General features: G+C 46.8%; 1 protein-coding gene across 1 annotated transcript in view; it reads right to left on the bottom strand.

The window, feature by feature from the left end:
• Positions 1-24,214, bottom strand: part of LOC148508904 (neurabin-1-like) — a gene marked incomplete at its 5' end in the record, with an annotated part of 141,170 nt that overhangs the window by 93,240 nt on the left and 23,716 nt on the right. Inside the window, one exon of the mRNA XM_088443851.1 lies at positions 4,453-4,557. Coding sequence (XP_088299977.1) covers positions 4,453-4,557 — 105 coding nt within the window. The remainder of the gene's footprint in view (positions 1-4,452; positions 4,558-24,214) is intronic.

Here is a 24,214-nt window from a genome sequence, read left to right as displayed (position 1 = left end):
AAATGATTTGCATTAACGAAAGAACCAAAAAGCACTTATGTACATGATTGTGCCGCTAAATCACATTAACCCTGTGGGTCATAAAGCATCACTCAAAGCCTATTGCGGTTGGCATTTAGCTGGCATACTCACTAATAGGAAATATCACCGTACTCGGAAATAAAATCAATTCGCCAGTAGGGTGTCGTGGGCAAAAATAGCAGGTGTCCAACCTTTCCATTAAGATATGAATTAATACGTTTTATGAGGATGGAAATGGCCTTTATATCAGAATACAAGACTCAGGTTAATAACTCGGCCAACTCATTTTCTAAAGAAATCTCTGTGCAGGCTGGAAATGTATCCAATATATATGTTACTTTGTGCCAGAGCAAAATTATCTTATCTCCCTCATTTCTAGAAAGTCTTTTTGGCTGAAAGGAGCTTTTATCTTAATGCACTCAGCGATAATGTGAATTTTCAATAATAATTCCAGCATATGTCAGGACACACTTCTGCTGTGTAGTCGCTGTTCTTACAGACAAGACTCTGTTGCTATTGACATTCTGGTCCTGATCCAGAGGTGGATGCGGTGCCGATATTTGCGGCGCCGATATTTGCGGCAGTTGAGCGATTATTTTGCTATTGCGCAAGCGTAAAATATTCTGCAAACCCCTATGGTGCATGCGTTGCCCTGAGCTTGCGCAGAGTCCGCTGTTGTGTACGGAGGCGCTGGTATTAGAACCGGTGAAACAAAACTATGGGCTATCCTGGGTTGTGCCTGGGAGGTGGCCTGACGTGGATAAAAAAAATTTAAGGGCATGTTATGGGAGTGTCGTGAGCATTCTCAGACGTAGCGACAAAGGCCATGTTTAGATGGGGTTCAGAAGGCGACACAGCACCTACCATAGGCTGGTACAAGTGTTGATGGTGCATTCAATGATGCGCCCATGGTGGATTGTCCAAAACCACCGGCGGAGTTGCACCAACCACGGGCATTGAAAATGGGCGTCTCACGGCTTGCACAGTCCGGTGTGTGTGTACAGATGTATCTACATCTAGCCTCAATACGCCATGCAGCACGACTTACCTGGCGTGACTGAGCCGCCAGGTCCCGTGCTACTCTGCCAGCTATCTGTGTGCACAACAGAATGAAAATAGCTGCGTACGCTACATGGTAGCACTTTGTATACAGACTCAGGGCCTGGTCCAGAGGCGCACGTTATTTGCGTGCGCTCGCTCTGAATCAGGGCGCCCCTATTTTTTTTAATTCCGGCCTCCAGGCCGCTCGCACAGCTGTGGGTGACCACCCACAGCTTGTGTGAGCGGCCTGGCGATGGTCGCGATTATCGCGACCATCGGCATTGCAAGGAGACCCTTGTGGTAGAGTCTCAGCGCTCGCAATGCCAAGTGGACTACCAGCTCTAATAGAGCCGGAAGTCCATTACTGACATCATGAGTGATGTCAGTAGGGCCGCCCACAAACGGCAGGCGTTCCTTCGGGAATGCCTCCATTTGTTCAGCCACCCCCCTACCCGTTACAAAACGGGGCGAGCTGTCGATCAACATCAACAGCTGCCCCATTTTCTGCGAGCTCCGGAGTGAGTGAAGGTCTCACTCGCTCCGGGGCTCGCGCACGTGCGTTGCACACTCCGCGCGTGCGCACTGAGCCACCATTGAGCGGGTCTGAATCAAGCCCTCAGTCAAAAACAGATATACAAATGTCACATATCAAAGTAATCAGCACTTCTCCACTCTTTAGAAAAGTTTGAAACAATTTTCCCCACATTCCTTTGAATTTAACAAGTGATTTTTCCCTTAATTATTAATGAATCGCTAGAAAACATCTTCACAAAAATTATGCGCGCGACGACGCAGGACCCGTTCTGCATGCGCAATCCCCCCATCATCCAAGTTATACGCAAACCAACGGATATGCGAACGACTGTGAATCAAGCCCTAGATGCGATATTCAAAAAAAAAAGAGATAACCAACTGTGGAACTGCACTAGTGAAATAAAGTATATCGATATGAATTTTAAAAAATATATAATTATATTTAATTAATTTTGACGTGTCTTGAATGTGTTATTCAAGACACGTCAAAATGATTTAAATATAAATATATATATTTTTTTATTCAAATAAAAAAATATACAGTGTGTATATATATATATATATATATATATATACACATAATAATTCAGCTAGGTTAAATGTAACAACTCAGACATGTATACTGGATATAACTCCTTCAAATGTAAAAGTTAAAAATTCCAATGCAAATTTAAAAATATTTGGGTGGACTACAAGTCCCGGGATAGAACTTAGGCCCTGATTCAGAGCCGGACGCTGTGACAGAGCGCTCGCAGCTACAGCGAGCGGCCAAAATGATGGTCGCGATGGTCAAGACCATCGCGACCATCGTGCTTGCGACGAGACCCTTGCGGTAGGGTCTTGCTACCGCAAGCCCTGGAGTGCTTTTGGCTCTATCAGAGCCAAAAGCACTCCCACTGACATCGCTAATGACGTCAGTGGGGCCGGACCCAGACGGTAGGCGTTCCCATGGGAACGCCTCCGTCTGGGCAGCCACGCCCCCAATCACCATCGACAGCACGCCCCCTTTGGTGCGAGATCCATAACGACGGCTTGGCCGTCGTTATTCGGGTCTCGCGCATGCGCACGACGGAGCCGCCTCCGTCGTGCGCATGCGCACTTGGCCAACTTCGACCCGTTTGCGAGCGCTCAGCGCTCGCGAGCGGGTCTGAATTAGGCCCTTAGACCTGTATAAAGCTCATGATACAGCGCAGTTCCTCAGTTGGGCCTACTGTAGTTCTGGCTATGGGGGAGATGTATAAAACCTTTTTGCATACTGCTCTGTGGGTGTACACAAACTGGCATTTGGACTTTGCAGCTATAGTAATTTCAGTGTCCTATTAGCAGTTACACGTCTGTGATATTTTGTTTTTATTTCTTCTACTTTTTATATTAGCGCCTGGTCACATACTGTTTAGTTTGTTTTTCCTATTCGATATTGAAATATTTACAGCTATTCGATGTTTTTTTTTTGTCAAAATTTTGCTGAATCACCCACCTGTAAAAACAGCGACTCGGAGGACTGGCATGCCGATGGCATTTAATGGAACTCCCTCATTCTGAATTGCACTGACTTATGTTTATACACTATCCTCAGGGAGCAGCCAACAAATCCCCCTGAACCATTCACTGTCTCATTCAGTCTGAAACAACAAATTGAGCTGATAACCTCTGTGACATGCAATATTTTGCACTGGATAATCCAATCTACATTTCATCATCCAACTCATTATTTCTCGTTTCTTGTTATAAGAAGTGACAACTCGGCTTCTCAGCAGGGTGATTCGACAACGCTATTATGACGCATTTCTTAAAATTCTATTTGTGCAATTTGACATTTATTATAATGGACCAAAAGCATTTTTCCCTCAATGGTGACGTAAGAGGCTTCCTGTGATAATGATTCCCCTATAAAAAGAAGTTTTATTTATTTGTTTTTAGATATTTAGTAGGCTCATGTTCTGATGTTCTAATTTTGTGAAAAGTAAGCAATTGCCAGCAGCCAATAGAAAAGCAGTCATGGGACCTCATTCACGAAACGCAGTGGTTGAGCAGCACAAAACGCGTTGGGTTTGTACTGGATGGTTCGCCAAGCGCACATCAAGGTGTACACCCTAGAGGTGTGCCAGCAATCCTAAAATGAGTATTGCAGTCAAGGGGCTGGATTCAGATCCGGAAGCAAAGTCGTTGTTTCACGCAATTGTAGTGATTGTTAACCATTGCGCATACGCCACAGCCACAATGCGCAGGCGCGGCCATCAATTAGTGATCGCACACACACAGAGGAATCTATCGTAAAGTGAGTGACAGGTAGCCAACGTTTGAGGGAGGTAACAGGGGTGGGTACGCAAACGCAGACGCGTTGGGACTGTTTAAGCGCCATTTCACGGGCGTAAATAAATTAGGCATCACAGCATGAGATCTCTCAGCGTGTCAGGGGAGCCGCAATGTTTGAGACAGGTCAGACTTGACTCAGAAGGTGCGTGGCTGCCCGATGTGCGTCGATGTTCACAATGTTTACACTGTTGCACGTCGCCAGACGGATATGAGAAGGCAGCAGTGGGCGTCCCCATGCTTGGGGAGGCTTTGGAGACATTAGCATATTTTCGCTATTGCGATGCCTGAGAGATAGCAACTGAATCAGGCCATTGGTTATTGAGAGGATTTATTTATGGATTAAAATTAAAGCCCTTGCACAGATAATTGTTAACTATAAATTTGTGTTGTAAGTCATATAAACTGATTGAAAGTGAGGTGTTTATAGAATAGGGATTAAACCAACATCTAAGAATAAATAAAATCTGACTCAAGGATTTAAATATAGATATAAAATGAAGCAAGAAAGGGGGTATTACAATTACCAGATAAAAGGCTTACCTAACTTTTCCTTTGGTGTTTCGGAGAACAGTTGCAGCAAAGTTTTGGGTGACACCAACCAGACTTATCCCATCTACTTCTAAGATCTGATCATTGACGAGGATCCTGCAAATATCAACACATTGTGGTTATTACAGTATATTACAGTATATGTGGAACAGTAACAAAATCATACAATGAGGAATCACATGTGATAAGACAATAGCAGTAATAGTAATTCTTGGTTTCTCCATCCTTCTGGATTTCTTTATGGCAATGAACAGACTGCAAACACTATGGCTCAAAGACTTATTATTATTATCATTTATTTATATGGCGCCACAAGTGTTCCGCAGCGCCTTACAAGGTACATAACCAAAAAGTGACTTACAGTAAAATAAAATACAATGAAGGACAAGGACATGGATAATATACATTGATACATAGGTGGCCACAACACCCAATTAAGCAACAATGCATAGGCAGCAAGTGTTAGGTGTACTAGTGGTGAGTAAGAAGTAGATGAACATAAAGTAAGGAGAAGCACAAGTGGGTAGAGGACCCTGCTCGCAAGAGCTTACATTCTCAAGGGGAGGGGCAGACTTAAGAGACTGAATTACTTAAAGTCAACTTTCTTTGGCTTTTTGGGGCAATGAGTGTATTTTATTCAATGGGATAAGTCACTATGGGGTCTACTTTTGAAGCCCCAAAACGCACTAACTCCGGCGAAAACGGCCAGAGACGCAGACACAAGGAATGATGGGATTCTGACCCTACTGTCTGCATATCCCTGGGCCCACTGTATAATATACATAATATATATATAATAGTATATATTACTTATGCTGTATCTTTATAGTTTCCTACCTGGAACTCTAATATTTACAATCTAGCACTGCATAAATGTACAGTATTGCCTCTCCAGATGTTTTCCATCTAGTTACCTTAGGTGTGACATGCACGTGCGTATAACTGGACAGGGGGGATGACGACAGGAAGAGCTGATGAAGGGGCAGAGCGGCAGGTCAATTTATTCGCTATGTATATATATATTATACTAGCTGGGATACTCGTCGTTGCCTGGGTTGAAGACTGGACCCTGAAGTACATCTGCAGCCTTATTTTTTTATATTGTCCCCGTCTATAACCTGGATAACTATGTAAATTAGGAGTAAATGACAGTGCAGGGAGGCATATTCTCATGCTGTTTGGAATGGGGGATATCAGGAGCAGACTGACTGACTTACAGAACAGAAATCAGTACAGCTTCTAACATCACTTCAGTTTCACAAATCACTGCAGAACAGAGGAGGTGATTCAGCTGCGGCCGGATATGGTAACGTGGTAGCAGCTGCGATAGATGTAATATGGTAATGCCACATGAGGAGTCACGCTCCCTGCATGCATTACTGATCCGAGCTGCGTTCACGGACACAGCATCATCTGCGATCCCTTTGGCCAGCTGAGTGACATACAAGATGGTCGCTGCAGATGAGTAAAGGATGCCAGGAAATCTCTATCAGCCGACAGAGATCCTGGCCTCTCCACTCCCAAACGGCGGTGACACGCCTCCGTTTTGGGAAACAGAGGTCTTCGCTGCCCGCTCCCAGCTCAGAAACAGCAGCAGACTGTCAACAACTGACAGTCTGCTGCCGAACTGTGTGCGGGATCGCAGAACAGTACTGCACATGCGCAGTAAGGGTCAGACACATGCGCAGATTCCCGATAATCGAGAATCTGCATGATCCCTGTCACTGCGTCCACCACTGAATAACCCCCTGAAATCACTCTGCAGACCAACATTGAAGACCATGTCTAGCCGGGGGGAAATACCGGGACTGGAGTCCCGTTCCCAGACAGAAGGGGGCCCGTCCGCAGTGGCACTGTGTGGCTGCGATCAATCTTCCCTGCTGTTTGTAATCTCTATATGCTAAGCTTTGCCAGGATCAATGATTGTGGATTGATTATGCTGTCTGCTACAGTCTGAATGTATTGAGTGAAATGTATTGAGTGCTTAGCTGCTCATGAGCCTGCCAGAGTGTGTATGAAGCCAGCCCCTCAGTCTCTGATCCTGTGTAATTTAAGAGTGTCTCGGTTTTATAGGATTGTGTGACAATGTGTGGCCCTGCCGAAGTTCAAACCTAGCCAAAAACCTAATCCTGGTCAAACTACACCACCCTGCCAAATTTGGTAGCGCCAAATACAAACTCTGGCGGTGCATAAAGGACACACACACACGCTTTCTCATTCATTACAAAGATATAGATATAATGATCTGGTATGCACAACCATGTTACTGTACTTTAACTGGGGATGGGTATGGGATGCCAGTGCTCGGGATCCCGGTGGTCAGAATCCCGACATTGGCTTCCCGACAGGGTTAGAATATCGACACTTGTCGATCAGTATTCAAACCTTCCCCCTCTCTCTACCCTAACCCTCCCCGGTGCCTGACCCTAACCCCCCCCCTAGTGGCTAAACCTAACCTCCTCCTCCCTTAGTGCCTAACTCTAACCCTCCCCCGAACCCCACTACTTATCTTTGGGATTCCAGGGGCCGGGATGCTGGCGCCAGGATTCTGACAAGTGTCGGGATTCCGGCGCCGGAATTTCCACGGTCGGGATAATGACCGCATCCACTTTAACTAATGCTCTCCAATGGATAACACTACAATTGATGATGATGGCTGTGCTCTAGTACAAAAATCTTCAATAGTGAAATGATTAGGTGATCCAGTATTTCAGAATTGGACTCTTTCATCAGGGCTCTGATGAAAGAGTAAAATTGTGAAACATCGGTTTACCTAACTTTGTCTTTATTAAAGATTTTTGTACTTGAGTGCTACCATCTGCCATTGTTGTCATCTCCTCTCAGTCTCCTGAGCCCCATCAATCAATGTTCTCTCCAGCCTCATGCCCCCAATTTGTATCTCCAACCTCATGCCCTCCATGTGTATATCCCGCCTCTTGCCCCTGTGTCTCTTCTGTATCCACATGCTGTCAGGACTCAGAGAAGAGCCCTGTCCATCCAGACAGAGCTGTCTGGGGGAGAAGTGAGGCTGTGTCAGAGAGGGGTGGTGGGCATACTATCAATGTCAGTCTGGGGGACGAGTGAGGCTGTGTCTGTGAGGTGGGATGGGCACACTATGTATCATAGTCTGATGGAGAAGTGAGTCTGTGAGGGATGGTGGGCACACTATGTATGTCAGTCTGATGAAGAAGTGAGGCTGTCTGAGAGGTGGGGTGGGCACACTATGTATGTCAGTCTGATGAAGAAGTGAGGCTGTGTCTGAGAGGTGGGGTGGGCACACTATGTATGTCAGCCTGGGGGAGGAGTGAGGCTGTGTCTGAGAGGTGGGGCGGGTACACTATGTATGTCAGTCTGGGGGAGAAGTGAGGCTGTGTCTGTGAGGGATGGTGGGCACACTATTTATGTCAGTTTGGGGGAGGAGTGAGGCTGTGTCTGTGAGGTGGGGCGGGCACACTATTTATGTCAGTCTGGGGGAGGAGTGAGGCTGTGTCTGTGAGGTGGGGCGGGTACACTATGTATGTCAGTCTGGGGGAGAAGTGAGGCTGTGTCTGTGAGGTGGGGCGGGCACACTATGTTTGTCAGTCTGGGGGAGGAGTGAGCTGTGTCTGTAAGGGATGGCGGGCACACTATATATGTCAGTCTGGGGGAGGAGTGAGGCTGTGTCTGTGACGTGGGGCGGGCACACTATTTATGTCAGCCTGGGGGAGGAGTGAGGCTGTGTCTGTGAGGTGGGGCGGGCACACTATTTATGTCAGCCTGGGGGAGGAGTGAGGCTGTGTCTGTGAGGTGGGGCGGGCACACTATGTTTGTCAGTCTAGCAGCCAATAAGACTACTTGGGGGCGGTGCCTCCCCTCATCTCCAGTACGCTGCTGCTAGACTGACATTAGAATGCTTATATTTATACTCAACTTGCAAAGTATTCTCCTATTTAAGAGCAGATTCAGTTAAGCTGATGGCAGCTCACACTTTCCATTTTTCACTGGTTACAGTAGCTGACGTCTGGGCGCACATCGATAGGCTACTGAGAGTTAATGCATGTAGCTGCCGAAACAAGTTCTTCTACCCTTTATTATTAGAAAATATATTTAAAATGATATTTCCTTTACAGCGTGTGCTATTATACTTCTGCAGGCATCATATTAAAAATACAAAATGATGACAATGTTTTCCTGTGAGATAAATAAAAATATTGAGGTAGTAATCTCCGTCCGGTGTGAGAGCCTTTTCCTAGTAGGCCCTATACATCAGTTCCTTATGCCTCACTGAACAACAAATCTTTTGATGAACCTTTTGGATGTGGAGTGATGCTGCGGCTTGTTGCAGAGAATCACTTTCCAAAAAGCTCACTGATGTTCAGGTAGTGTATAACCTACGCTGGTTTGTGGATATTAAGAAAGTGCGAATACAATGCTTTCCGTGAGAAATATTAGATTCACTCATTTCATATTACAAATTATTCAGAAACTGTAATTCGCACACTTTTTTTTTTCCAAAGCTCTTGATACGGTTTTTGCAATGTATCTGTTAGCACCTGGCGCAACTACAGTATCTGCCGGATTGTGGTCTGTGGGCCTGATTCAGAGGCGCTCGCTGTTTGCGAGCGCTCGCTCTGAATCAGGGCGTTTTATTTTTTGTTTTGTTTCGGCCTCCAGGCCGCTCGCAAAGCTGTGAGTGACCACCCACAGCTAGGGTCTCGGCTCCCGCAATCATCACAGTTTGGTGATGAACAATGCCTTTTCCAGCATGATGGAGCACCTTGCCATAAGGCTAAAGGGATAACTAAGTGGCTCGGGGAACAAAACATCTAGATTTTGGGTCCATAGTATATCAGTAGATAAGTAATGTGTTAGTGAGAACATTGCTGCATGAGACAGGGGCAGTGGCATGATGTGAGGGAAGGAATGGAGGCAGCAGGAAGCCACAAACTTAGGGTCCAATCCAATCCCATGCGAAGGCTGCGAGTTGCCGATTCAACAGCGTTTAAAACGCCGGCAACGGCACCGCAACTCACACCCCTCGCGGCCGGCTCCAAGCTCTCCGGGAGGTGGCAGCCAGGTCAGCTTCCTCGTCAGAGCAGGTGGGCGTGGCATGGCCATAGGTGGGCGGGGGACGTGGTGCCCGTTCGCATCATCATGGCCACGCCCCCATTATACTGTGGCAATATTACAGTCATTGTGAAGGGGTGGCGAAACAACGATGATGCGATTCAGCACGAATCTCATCATCGGCCCCGTCAGATCTTCCACTTCTCTGGGGAGGGGGAAGGGGTTAGTTGTGTGTAGCTTCAGGGGGTGCCGGCCGGTTCCGAAGGCGTGCTTACTCCCCCTGTGTGGTCGGGAGTGCCACCAAATTTTCAGGAGCCTCCCGGCCATTCCAGGAGAGTAGGCAAGTGTGGTGATGTGTTAGTGAGTACAGGGCTACATGTGACAGGGGCTGCGTTATGATATGGGGAATGGGGGGCAGTTGGAAGCCACAGACTGAGAGTTACTGTGTATAGAGGAAGGAGCAGGGGGCCTGATTCAGAGGCGCTCGCTGTTTGCGAGCACTCGCTCTGAATCAGGGCGGGGTTTTTTTTTTGGCCTCCAGGCCGCTCGCTAAGCTGTGGGTGACCCTGTGGTAGGGTCTCTGCTCTCGCAAACCCGAGTGGACTTCCTGCTCTAATAGAGCAGGAAGTCCACTACTGACATCACGAGTGATGTCAGTAGGGCCGCCCACAAACGTCAGGCGTTCCTAAAGGAATGCCAACGTTTGTGCAGCCACCCCCCCTCCCTGCCTACAAAACAGGGCGAGCTGTCAATCAACATCGACAGACGTCCCATCTTGTAGTGAGACCCGTTGCGACAGAGCTGCTGTCGCAGTACGGGTCTCGCGCATGCGCATGCCGGAGGCGACGCATGCGCAGTCGGGGACCATCGACCCATTTGCGAGCGCTGTGCGCTCGCGAGCGTGTCTGAATCAGGCCCAGGGTCCCTCAGCAGCACAGAGTAGACAGCACCTGTCACACTTGACACATTAAGATTGTGCAGTCAAAAGTGCCTTTGTATAATACAAAGTTCATACATACAAAATTTTTCCATAGACTTCTAGGGTGTGAAATCTTTGGCTGTTTGTAGCTGCAGTTTAAAACGCTGATACTAATGATCTGCATCTTTATAGGTGGGGCACATTTTGGAGAAGCAGAGTAACAACTTTCTAATAAGTCATTGGCCCTCATTCAGAGCCGCTCGTTAGCGGCAGTACGCTCGTTCCGAGCGATGTTTACACATCTGCGCATGCGTACGGTTTTTAGTACGCATGCGCGAACCAGTCAGTGCGGCCAAAAATCGTTGGTACGCAATATAGCGAGTGCCTGCTATTTTGAATGACAGAATGAGGCGTATGTGGGTGGTAACAGGGGAAGGTGCTTGAAAATGGGGAGTGGAGATCCGAACGCAGGCGTGCTTAAAGGTCAAAACGGGCGTTTTATGGGTGTGTATATTTAAAACAGCAGCGTCATTGTTCACGTCACTGGGTTATTTTATAGCCAGAACTGCTCGCAAATTTGTGGTAGCAAACACCAACCACAAGAATAGCGAGCAGTTCATACGCTGGTCGATGTACTCGATTAATCTAATAAATAGCGGACATGACGTAGGATGCGAGCGGCCAGGGGGCGTTTTTAACAAATAAACGAGCGTATGTTTTGCTCGCTCGTTCAGACTTAGAGGTGTGAACAGACTACAATGTGCGTACGGATCATTTGAATAGCCACCCCTTGTTTTTAAACGAACGACCGCAAATAGCGAACGGCTCTGAATGAGGGCCATTGTTCAGACTAACATTCCTAAACCATAACAAGCGATAATGTGACCAACCACAGATCCACAGAAGAGTCTACTGTATTTCCTTTCATTAACCCTTCTTGAGCCTTGCGAGCACTGCAAAGCAATTATTTTGCTTTTAAATGCCTTGTAAAACTGTAGGAATACTATTTTAGATTCTATTCTACAACCACAAAAGGCGGAAGTGCCCCTGTTCTATACGCCAAACCCAAAGTGCTGTCAATAATTGGGGCCTACATAGTTTCATCCCAGGCCACAGTCAGAGGTTTGCTGGTGCTTACAGCAGACGTTCCAGACCTGTCACTTGGATCATGAAGCCTTGTCAGGAAGATCTATGACTAACGCTGCTCCACACAGCCTAGGAGGGAGGTAATAACTCCCAAAGACCATCAATTATCTTATACAACAGCTAAATGACTACCAGAGACCACCAATTATCTGCTACAGCAGCTGGAGCTTCTCTAATAATGGTACTTGCTAAAACAAATGTGGTCCTTGGGTTGTACTCCCTCAGATGTCTAACTACCCCAACAAGGATTTATTTAAGCTAGTTTCTTGTTGACTGCAATTAATATATTGGTAGAGTCTATGGTTTTTGTTGTTTGTATATTTTAGAAAAGTTGTGTATCCACGGTGGAAGCAGCCATTTTGGGGGGAAGAACCAATATTCAGCCTATCACTGCAGTAGGAACTAGAGACATCATGGAGACACGAAGCACAAAGACGCCAAGCACACAAAATAAAACAGGAATCGGACCCTTTAATTATAATTTGGTATTCCCCTTAATAATTTACACATTCATTTTTCATCCACTTCCCTGAACTGCATTACAGATAGGAAATCACACTGTTCCGCATTGAGAAAACTTCCCATCGCGTAGGTGCTGGTTTAGTCACACTTTCAGACTTTATATAGTATATCAAACTAAATTCATTCCTGCTGTAAAAATAGACATCTTGGTTTTGTCATAGCCTGTCAAAAAATGGCAGTTCTCTCAGAGGAAGAAACCACCCTTACACTGGGAATAAGCCTGAGCATTAATCTGAATAAATCAGATTATTCTTGAGAAAGCTGAACCAAAATTTTTAATAAGAGAAAGAATTTTTACAGTATGAAAAATAAAAATGTTAAAAACATACTTATGCAAAACAACCTGATATACTGTATGTACTTCCAAACTCAAAGCCCCAACACATCAGGATAAAGACTGCTTATTACATTTTACTGCTATTCTTTGCCTCGCAGCACTGAGGTTTTGGGTTAGATTCCCAGCACAGCTTCAAATGTGTGGAGTTTGTATATTCTCCACGTGCTTGCCTGGGTTTCCTCCATGTAAAAAAATCCAAAAACAGATAGGTTAGTTGTCTCCTGACAAAAATTAACCCTAGTGTGTATGTGTGTGTGGTAGGGAAAATAGATTGTAAGCTCCACTGGGGCAGGAACTGATGTGAATGGTCAAATATTCGCTGTGGAATATGGCCCTCATTCAGAGCCGTACGCTCTGAGCAGAGCGCACGCTCTGAATGAGGGCCGGGCTCCATTTTCATGGAGCGTCCTCCTGGACGCTCGTATAGCTGTGGGTCACCACCCACAGGCTATACGAGCGTGCATTGTGATGGTCGCGATGGTCGAGACCATCGCGACCATCGAATTTGCGAGCCGGAGCCTGCGGTTGAGGTTTTCAACCGCAAGCTCCGGAGTGATTTTGGCTCTATCAGAGCCAACATCACTCCCACTGACATCACTAGTGATGTCAGTGGGCCGGCTTCTGACGGGAGGCGTTCCCGTGGGAACGCCCCTCGTCAGGGAGGCACGCCCCCGGCACGCCCACCAAAGGGGGCGTGCTGTCAATCAACATTGACAGCACGCCCCCTTTGATCGGACACAACGAGCGAAGGACTTTCCTTCGCTCGTCGCGTCTGGCGCATGCGCACGACGGAGCTCCCTCCGTCGTGCGCATGCTCAGTCCATAACATCGACCCACTTGCGAGCGGACAGCCGCTCGCGAGTGGGTCTGAATCAGGCCCTATGTGTGCGCTATATAAATAACTGGTAGTAATAATAATAATACTTGATTTAATTATATAGAGTTCTACCGAAGGTCTGCAGGTTCTGGCAGTTGTTCATTTTACAAAGAGTTATAGGTTTGTAAATGCAAATATGGATTTTTTTTATTTTTTAGGGTTTTTTTTTTATTTTAGATGACTGATTTTGAGTGATGGCTCTCCCTTTTGCCTACACTAAAGAAAACTGAATATTAGAGCTGCATTACTATAACCAAATTACTGCGGGCAGGAACCCTGTTTTATGGGCACCCCTGTCCTGCCCTCTGCTGGAGGAAGTCTGTGTAACACAGAATTTCCTCTTCAAATGAGAAAGAAGCACATTGTTTGTGATTGTTTACTTTGAATACTGAGGATAACATCCAGCATACAGAACAAAAGAAGTAGCACTACACAACTGTATATTCATACAGAATAATAATACTTTCTGAGAATTACATCCAGCCTAGAACAATACAAGTAGCACTATGCAGTTCTCCATTCATACAGAATACGGACAGATACAGATAATTACACCCAGCATACAGAACAATAAAAGCAAAAATTTAGCGGCCCATTGCTACAGAATAAGAACAAATATTGCTATGGGCAACATCTCCACTTCTAAAAATGCACACTTTAGTAAATCTAACCGTGAGAATTACATCCTGCATACAGAACCAGGGAAACAGCAGTTCACATATGTCTGTATTATACCGCTTTTCCACCAAAAGTTTTTGGACATGGGCCCTCAATCAGAGCCACTCGCTAGCGGCAGTACGCTCGTTCCGAGCGATGTTCGCACATCTGCGCATGCGTACGGTTTTTAGTACGCATGCGCAAACCAGTCAGTGCGGCCGAAAAAAATTTGTACGCAATATAGCGAGTGCCTGCTATTTTGAGTGACAGAATGAGGCGTATGTGGGTGGTAACAGGGGAAGGTGCTTGAAAACGGGGAGTGGAGATCCGATCGCAGGCGTGCTTAAAGGTCAAAACGGGCGTTTTATGGGTGTGCATAATTAATATAGCAGCGTCAATGACCACGTCACTTGGTTTTTTTTTAACTCAGAACTGCTTGCAAAATAGCGGTTGAAAAAACCAACCACAAGAATAGCGAGCAGTTCATATCCTGTTCGATGTACTCGATTAATCTAATAAATAGCGGACATGACGTATGGTGCGAGCGGCCAGGGGGCGCTTTTAAGAAATAAAAGAGCGTATGTTTTGCTCACTCGTTCAGACTTAGAGGTGTGAACAGACTGCAATGTGCGAACGGATCATTTGCATAGCCACCCCTTGTTTTTGAACGAACGAACGCAAATAGCGAACGGCTCTGAATGAGGGCCCTGGTTCCAACCCTGGTCAGACCCAGGTCAGACCCATTTACACTGCACCTTCGATCTGGGTTACTCCCAGGTCAGCCCTGTTCACACTGAACTCAGGTCTGCCCTGCTAAACCTGTGAGGTCATAAAAAGTGGGAGGTGACTGCTCCACAACCACCAATCAGCTCATTTTAAACATGACCCAGATCAGATAACCCTGGTTGCACCATTTACACTGCACCATTACCAGGGTCCATCCTGGGTCCAACCCTGGTAGCTGCCTGGGTTGGATTGCTGGGTCACTTAACCTGGGTTATTTTTCAGGGACCCTTTTACACTGAGCTGCGAACCGGGTAGACCAAGCAAAAACCCAGGTTTCTGCTCTGGTGTAAAAGGGGTATTAGACTAGTCACGCAATGGTTCTCAGCTTCAGTCCTCAACTACCCCAAACAGGTCATGTTTTCTGGATTTCTTTAATCATGAACAGCTGAGTTCATCTATTTTGCAGGGTCAGTAATTAACTCAACTACTTCCACAGACACAAATCTTTGAAAAAGCATCTCAGGGAGTTTGTGGGTGGGATGTACTAAGCATCGCCACTTATTGGGTACATCCCGGCATTAATTACACCGGTATGTACTTAGAAATACGATTAAAATTGCAAAAGACAGCTCTCCGGATCAGTCCTTTACGATAGAGGGTCTTTCGGGTTTAATACCCAGATGTCCCTCTGCGTGTGGGCAGAACTGTGCGCGCCGCTGAGGGGGACACTGGGAAGTATCCGATTGGATGACTCCAAGAAGAACCGCGGAGAGAATCCCATAGGCTTTGCATGGGTAAAGATGGCATTAACCACCGGGTCCAAGCTCTGGAATGTATCGCATTCCGGAGCTTGGTACATATGAGAAATTGGGGGTTTGACTACATTTTTGCCCATAGTACCCGCCCTGTGAAAGCAACACACGAGTGCAGCGGTAAAGTGGACGTGTACTGCTACATCTGGGAGGCCGTTCATAAAATGGACTTAAATTCAAATGTAAATGAGCCTCAAAAGAGTTAGTAATATGTACATGTATTGTGTTTTATAAGTGGCCACAAGAAACCTTATATGAAAATGCAAGGGGTGAGGTGCAATCGGGGAGACAGGGAGTCAGGGAGATTGCTACAGGTACTAATTCAGGGAGTCTCCCCGACAATCAGGGAGAGTTGGCAAGTATGCATTGGATGCAGCGATTTGGGCTGACCCCAATATTCTCAGGGGCGAATCTGTCGTGGGTGTAGGGAGTGCCATTGGTATGGGGCCCAGAGGCTTAGAGGGCCACTGATCCAAGTCATATAGTTGCCTACCAAGTTACGGAATTGGCTGCTAAGCAAATGGGTCCCCAGTCTGAAAAGGGTTCCTTGTCGGCGCTCATATACTGTAGGTGGCGGTCTCTGCCTCTCAGTAAAGCTCTACACTGATAAGACCCATCTCCCGTGCTCCCATTTCTCTATCACAGGCACAGCATAGCGAATCGGTGAGCCTAGAACTGTCGGAGAATAGCTGTCTCCTTGATTACAGTCTTTGTGAAGTGAGCTGAGGGGAGATTGAGCTACGTGATTAGGACTGTCCCAGAAAGAAATTAAGATCTCCAATGAAAGTAGAATTTCCTGCCTTAGGAAGTATTCCCCTTAGATAGGAGCTAATTGGTCTTCAACTCCTCCACCCCTGTATTTAAACTCACTGTAATCTGCAACCTTCTCAGCCCTTGGGGGTGTCATGTAAACCTGGGTACACACTAATGTATCGTATGATATATCATTCCCACGTGGATCGGAACGATATATCGTACACATTCTATAGTGTGTACGCCCGATCCGTCCGTCACAACGGTCGTTCATTGTATTGTCCCATCTGCTGTTCTGCGTGGTGTAATGAATGTCGCGGTGCTGTTACATGCAGCAGGTAAATATACGTGCGCCAACGTACAATGGATGGTGCAATGTGCATGGAGCGTGCAATGTATCATTACATCGCATCGTTGGGTCGCACGGTCGTATGGTTTCTACGCAAAATCTGCCCATACGGATTGAGCACTTGAAGCATCAACATCGGCAAATAATGTGAAACATTTAAGATAAAATTAACCAGGGCACCTCTATGGGGCATAACATAAACAACCGCTGTGAAGAGAGGAGTCTCCCAGGAAGATTAGGACGGGGGCCACGTCAAAATGTTGCTATGGGGCCCACAAAGTTCTGGCTTCACCCCTGAATATTCCTGATAAAGCAGCCCAGATGCGGGGCCCTATGAGGGATGCCGTGATGTTACTGGTTCCTAGTACATCTCTAGGCTGCATTCGCATGAATACTAGTTTCAGCCCACACATTAGCTGCATCCACAGCGTGTAAGTGACAGGTATTATTTGCATCTCAAAATGTAGGAAAATAATCCCTAAAGCAAAATCTTATCCGTGTCTGTAACAGCTTCAACTGCTAGAAGAACCAGCATTTCAATGGAACACTAAGTGATAAACACCATTGTAAGGGTCCCTTTCATCTGCTTGAAAACAACACGTTACCTAGTAACTGGGAGGAAACATGATTTATACAGAAGGTCTCATATCTGATGTGTTTGGAGAGGTATCGATCTGTTTAATCTAGATTTTCAAAGCTTTTCTTGGTACGGAGAACTACAGTATTTCTTTTTTTATTAGCACATTTTGAATTACCTAAGAGCCCTAAGGTTACAAGCAGTGGCGGATTTCACCTACGGGCTGCAGGACTGCAGCTCCCGCCCCCTCAGTAGGATCCACCAACCACAGGGACTGTCTAGCAATGGCAGTGGTTTCCCATTGGAAGCCTCCTGCGAATCTACCCCCTGGGACTGCAAATAGCAGGGAGAGAGGGCTTCCAAAGGGAAGCCAATCCCTTGCTATACCGGCCGCCACATCTGGCTTCAAGGGACTGCAGCCGATACCGGCCCCCATTTATTAATGAGTTTTATCACCAAAACGAGCAGGATCAATTTATTCAGAGGTCACCTGTTGCAGAGAATTCACCATACAGGTAAAGGCCCCCATACATTAGCAATTGATTGCAGCAATCGTGCAATTTGCAATCGATTGTGTATAAAAATCTTTCCCTTTTTCAAACGATTGCAGATTGCAGAATTGCCACAATCGATTGTAAAAGGGAAAATTTTTTATACACAATCGATGGCAAATTGCACGATTGCTGCAATCAATTGCTGATGTATGGGGGCCTTGAGGTGTATTTTTATTTAGTACATACAAAAAAACATTATAGATTTTTTTTTTAAAGGGGGCTTAATACAATAACATTAGAAAGGCTGGTAAGTGATACTCTGGGTAGACTGCAGACTGGCAGGGATAGTATAGAGAGGCAGTATTAATTTAATTATCAACTCCCGTCATACACAAAAATGCGGATTATTTTTATTATTTACAGTAGGGGTGAGCGGGTTCGGATTTCTGGAATCCGAACCCCCCCGAGCCCCCCCGATCCGAGGCCGATCCGAGTCAGGCTCGACTTTTCCCGCCTGACTCGGATCTGAAATCGAGGCAAAACGTCATCATCCCGCCTTCCGGGTCTCGCGGGTTTTGGATCCTATATAAGGTACCCGCGTCGGCGCCATTTTCTCACTCGGCTGTGGACAGTGAAGAGGGAGGGTGGGAGTTAGGGCTGGCTGAGCTCTGTAGTGTAGTGTAGTGCAGAGTAGTGTTGTGCTGTGCTGTGCTGCGCTGTGCTGCTGTTGTCCACTACTTCAAAGTCCATAGGGGCTGGCTGTGTTGTGCTGTGCTGCTGTTGTTAATAGGGGCTGTGTCCACTCCAAAGTCCTGTGCAGTGTCCCAGTCCTAAAGGGGTGCTGTAGTGTTGTCCAGGGGGTGCTCTGTCCATCCCCCCAAGTGCTAAAAAAATAATATTTTTTGTGTGTTTGTGAATTGTGTGCGCAGTAGCCGCACGTGCATCAACAAAGTAGTGCCAAGCGTGCGCCTGTGTCATAAGTAAAGGGCCGGCTGGCTTGACAGTTAAAGGGTGCTGTAACCCCCAAAGTACACTCCAGTCCAAACCAAAAAAAAAATTATTTTCTGTGTTTGTGAATTGTGTGCGCAGTAGCCGCACGTGCATCAACAAAGTAGTGCCAAGCGTGCGCCTGTGTCATAAGTAAAGGGCCGGCTGGCTTGACCGTTAAAGGGTGCTGTAACCCCCAAAGTACACTCCAGTCCAAACCAAAAAAAAAATTATTTTCTGTGTTTGTGAATTGTGTGCGCAGTAGCCGCACGTGCATCAACAAAGTAGTGCCAAGCGTGCGCCTGTGTCATAAGTAAAGGGCCGGCTGGCTTGACCGTTAAAGGGTGCTGTAACCCCCAAAGTACACTCCAGTCCAAACCAAAAAAAAAAATATTTTCTGTGTTTGTGAATTGTGTGCGCAGTAGCCGCACGTACATCAACAAAGTAGTGCCAAGCGTGCGCCTGTGTCATAAGTAAAGGGCCGGCTGGCTTGACCGTTAAAGGGTGCTGTAACCCCCAAAGTACACTCCAAACCAAATAACAAAATATTTTTTCTGTGTTTGTGAATTGTGTGCGCAGTAGTCACACATGCATCAACAAAGTAGTGCCAAGCGTGCGCCTGTGTCATAAGTAAAGGGCCGGCTGGCTTGACCGTTAAAGGGTGCTGTAACCCCCAAAGTACACTCCAAACCAAAAAAATATATATTTTCTGTGTTTGTGAATTGTGTGCGCAGTAGCCGCACGTGCATCAACAAAGTAGTGCCAAGCGTGCGCCTGTGTCATAAGTAAAGGGCCGGCTGGCTTGACAGTTAAAGGGTGCTGTAGCCCCCAAAGTACACTCCAGTCCAAACCAAAAAAAATATTATTTTCTGTGTTTGTGAATTGTGTGCGCAGTAGCCGCACGTGCATCAACAAAGTAGTGCCAAGCGTGCGCCTGTGTCATAAGTAAAGGGCCGGCTGGCTTGACCGTTAAAGGGTGCTGTAACCCCCAAAGTACACTCCAAACCAAAAAAAAAATTATTTTCTGTGTTTGTGAATTGTGTGCGCAGTAGCCGCACGTGCATCAACAAAGTAGTGCCAAGCGTGCGCCTGTGTCATAAGTAAAGGGCCGGCTGGCTTGACCGTTAAAGGGTGCTGTAACCCCCAAAGTACACTCCAAACCAAATAACAAAATATTTTTTCTGTGTTTGTGAATTGTGTGCGCAGTAGCCGCACGTGCATCAACAAAGTAGTGCCAAGCGTGCGCCTGTGTCATAAGTAAAGGGCCGGCTGGCTTGACCGTTAAAGGGTGCTGTAACCCCCAAAGTACACTCCAGTCCAAACCAAAAAAAAAATTATTTTCTGTGTTTGTGAATTGTGTGCGCAGTAGCCGCACGTGCATCAACAAAGTAGTGCCAAGCGTGCGCCTGTGTCATAAGTAAAGGGCCGGCTGGCTTGACCATTAAAGGGTGCTGTAACCCCCAAAGTACACTCCAGTCCAAACCAAAAAAAAAAATATTTTCTGTGTTTGTGAATTGTGTGCGCAGTAGCCGCACGTACATCAACAAAGTAGTGCCAAGCGTGCGCCTGTGTCATAAGTAAAGGGCCGGCTGGCTTGACCGTTAAAGGGTGCTGTAACCCCCAAAGTACACTCCAAACCAAAAAAATATATATTTTCTGTGTTTGTGAATTGTGTGCGCAGTAGCCGCACGTGCATCAACAAAGTAGTGCCAAGCGTGCGCCTGTGTCATAAGTAAAGGGCCGGCTGGCTTGACAGTTAAAGGGTGCTGTAGCCCCCAAAGTACACTCCAGTCCAAACCAAAAAAAAAATTATTTTCTGTGTTTGTGAATTGTGTGCGCAGTAGCCGCACGTGCATCAACAAAGTAGTGCCAAGCGTGCGCCTGTGTCATAAGTAAAGGGCCGGCTGGCTTGACCGTTAAAGGGTGCTGTAACCCCCAAAGTACACTCCAAACCAAATAACAAAATATTTTTTCTGTGTTTGTGAATTGTGTGCGCAGTAGCCGCACGTGCATCAACAAAGTAGTGCCAAGCGTGCGCCTGTGTCATAAGTAAAGGGCCGGCTGGCTTGACCGTTAAAGGGTGCTGTAACCCCCAAAGTACACTCCAGTCCAAACCAAAAAATATATATTTTCTGTGTTTGTGAATTGTGTGCGCAGTAGCCGCACGTGCATCAACAAAGTAGTGCCAAGCGTGCGCCTGTGTCATAAGTAAAGGGCCGGCTGGCTTGACCGTTAAAGGTTGCTGTAACCCCCAAAGTACACTCCAGTCCAAACCAAAAAAAATAAATATTTTCTGTGTTTGTGAATTGTGTGCGCAGTAGCCGCACGTGCATCAACAAAGTAGTGCCAAGCGTGCGCCTGTGTCATAAGTAAAGGGCCGGCTGGCTTGACCGTTAAAGGGTGCTGTAACCCCCAAAGTACACTCCAGTCCAAACCAAAAAAAAAATTATTTTCTGTGTTTGTGAATTGTGTGCGCAGTAGCAGCACGTGCATCAACAAAGTAGTGCCAAGCATGCGCCTGTGTCATAAGTAAAGGGCCGGCTGGCTTGACCGTTAAAGGGTGCTGTAACCCCCAAAGTACACTCCAAACCAAATAACAAAATATTTTTTCTGTGTTTGTGAATTGTGTGCGCAGTAGCCGCACGTGCATCAACAAAGTAGTGCCAAACGTGCGCCTGTGTCATAAGTAAAGGGCCGGCTGGCTTGACCGTTAAAGGGTGCTGTAACCCCCAAAGTACACTCCAGTCCAAACCAAAAAAAAAAATTATTTTCTGTGTTTGTGAATTGTGTGCGCAGTAGCCGCACGTGCATCAACAAAGGAGCAGCGCCAAGCGTGCGCCTGTGTCCCATAAGTAAAGAGCCGGCTGGCTCATTTCTTAAAGGCTGGTGTAACCCACAAAGTGCACTACTCTCCAGCAAAAATAAAAAAATATTTTCTGTGTTTAGCCGCACGTATATATCAAATCGATATAACATAAATGGAGGACCAAACTTTCTCCGATAAAAATAAAATAGAGAAAGATCAAGAACAACTTCTTCCTAGTGCTGAAGCTGCTGCCACTAGTCATGACATAGACGATAACATGCCATCAACGTCGTCTGCCAAGGCCGATGCCCAATGTCATAATAGAGGGCACATACAATCCCAAATAACAAAGTTCAGGAAAATGACCTTGTAAAAAACATTTAAATCAGCTGAAGAGAAACGTAAACTTGCCAATATGCCATTTACGACACGGAGTGGCAAGGAACGGCTAAGGTCGATCCCTAGTATGTTCATGACTAGTGGTTCAGCTTCACATGACGATGGAAGCCCTCCTCCCACTAAAAAAATCAAAAGAGTTAAGCTGGCAAAAGCACAGCGAAGAACTGTGCTTTCTAAGAAGATATCACAAATCCCCAAGGAGAGTCCAAGTGTGGTGGTGGTTGCGATGCCTGACCTTCCCAGCACTGGACGGGAAGAGGTGGCTCTTTCCACCATTTGCACGCCCCCTGCAAGTGCTGAAAGGAGCACCCACAGTCCACTTGCTGATATGCAAATTGAAGATGTCACTGTTGAACTACAACAGGATGAGGATACTGGTGTAGCTGGCGCTGAGGAGGAAGTTGGCGAGGAGGATTCTGATGGTGATGTGGTTTGTTTAAATCAGGCTCCGGGGGAGACAGTTGTTGTCCGTGGGATGAAAAAGCCCATCACGGTCATGCCTGGGCAGAAGACCAAACATTCCACCTCTTTGGTCTGGCAATATTTCTATCCAAATCCGGACAACAACTGTCTTGCCATATGTACCATATGTAAAGGTGAAATAAGTAGGGGTAGGGACGTCAACCACCAAGCAACATCCTCCCTTATACGGCACCTGCAGCGCGTTCATAAAAAGTTACTGTCAAGTTCAGAAACTTTGGCTAAGACCGTAAGCAGTCCAGGGACACCTAAATCCTGTTGTCCTGTTGTATCCAAGCGCCTGCAAACCACACCGTCAACTCCCTCCTCGTCAATTTCCTCCTTAGTCAGGATCGGAAGTAGTCCTGCAGGCCATGTCACTGGCATGACTGACTCTCCTATCCGGGATTCCTCCGGAGGATCCTGCATTGCTACGCCTACTGCTGCCGCTGCTGCCGCTGCTGCTGCTGGGAGTCGTTCATAATCCCAGAGAGGAAGTAGGAACACCACTACTTTTACTAAACAATTGACCCTCCAACAGTCCTTAGCGAGGAGGATGAAGTACGACAGCAGTCATCCTGAAGCAAAACGTATAACTGAGGCCTTGACTGCTATGTTGGTGTTAGACGTGCGTCCGGTATCCGCCATTAGTGCAGTGGGATTTAGACAATTGATGGAGGTAGTGTGTCCCCGGTTCCAAATCCCGTCTAGATTCCACTTCACTAGGCAGGCGACACCGAGACTGTACAGAAACGTCAGAAAAAGTGTCCTCAGTGTCCTGAAAAATGCCGTTGTACACAATGTCCACTTAACCACGGACATGTGGACAAGTGGAACAGGGCAGACTAAGGACTATATGACTGTGACAGCCCACTGGGTAGATGTATCACCTTATGCAGCAACAGCAGCAGCGTCACCAGTAGCAGCATCTCAGAAACGCCAGCTCGTTCCAAGGCAGGCTACGCTGTGTATCACCGGTTTCAGTAAGAGGCACACCGCCGACAACCTCTTAGAGAAACTGAGGGAAATCATCGCCCAGTGGCTTACCCCACTTAGACTCTCCTGGGGATTTGTGATATCTGACAACGCCACCAATATTGTGCGGGCATTACATCTGGGCAAATTCCAGCACGTCCCATGTTTTGCTCACACAATAAACTTGGTGGTGCAGAATTTCTGAAAAGCGACAGGGGCGTGCAGGAGATGCTTTGGGTGGCCCGAAAAATTTGTGGCCACTTTCGCCATTCAGCGACTGCGTGCCGAAGACTGGAGCGCCAGCAAACACTCTTGAACCTGCCCCGCCATCACCTGAAGCAAGAGGTTGTGACGCGGTGGAACTCAACCCTCTATATGCTTCAGAGGATGGAGGAGCAGCAAAAGGCCATACAAGCCTATACATCCACCTATGACATAGGCAAAGGAGGGGGTATGCACCTGACTCAAGCGCAGTGGAGAATGATTTCCGTGTTGTGCAAGGTTCTCCAGCCCTTCGAACTTGCCACACGTGAAGTCAGTTCAGACACTGCCAGCTTGAGTCAGGTCATTCCCCTCATCAGGCTTTTGCAGAAGCAGCTGGAGAAAGTGAAGGAGGAGCTAAGACGGAGCGATTCCGCTCGGCATGTGGGACTTGTGGATGAAGCCCTTCATTCGCTTTGCCAGGATTCCAGGGTGGTCAATCTGTTGAAATCAGACCACTACATTTTGGCCACCGTGCATCGGTCCTAGGTTTAAAGCCTATGTGGTGTCTCTCTTTCCGGCCGACACAAGCCTGCAGAGGTGCAAAGACCTGCTGGTGAACACACTGTCAGCTGAAGCGAACGTGACACGTCAACAGCTCCTTCTTCATTTTCTCCCGCAACTGGGGCTGCCAGGAAAAAACTTAGGTAT

Source organism: Taudactylus pleione, unplaced genomic scaffold, assembly GCF_031769625.1.
Source record: "Taudactylus pleione unplaced genomic scaffold, aTauple2 ptg000335l, whole genome shotgun sequence".
In the NCBI taxonomy this organism is placed as follows: Eukaryota; Metazoa; Chordata; class Amphibia; order Anura; family Myobatrachidae; genus Taudactylus; species Taudactylus pleione.
This window is presented reverse-complemented; position numbering and strand designations above follow the sequence as displayed.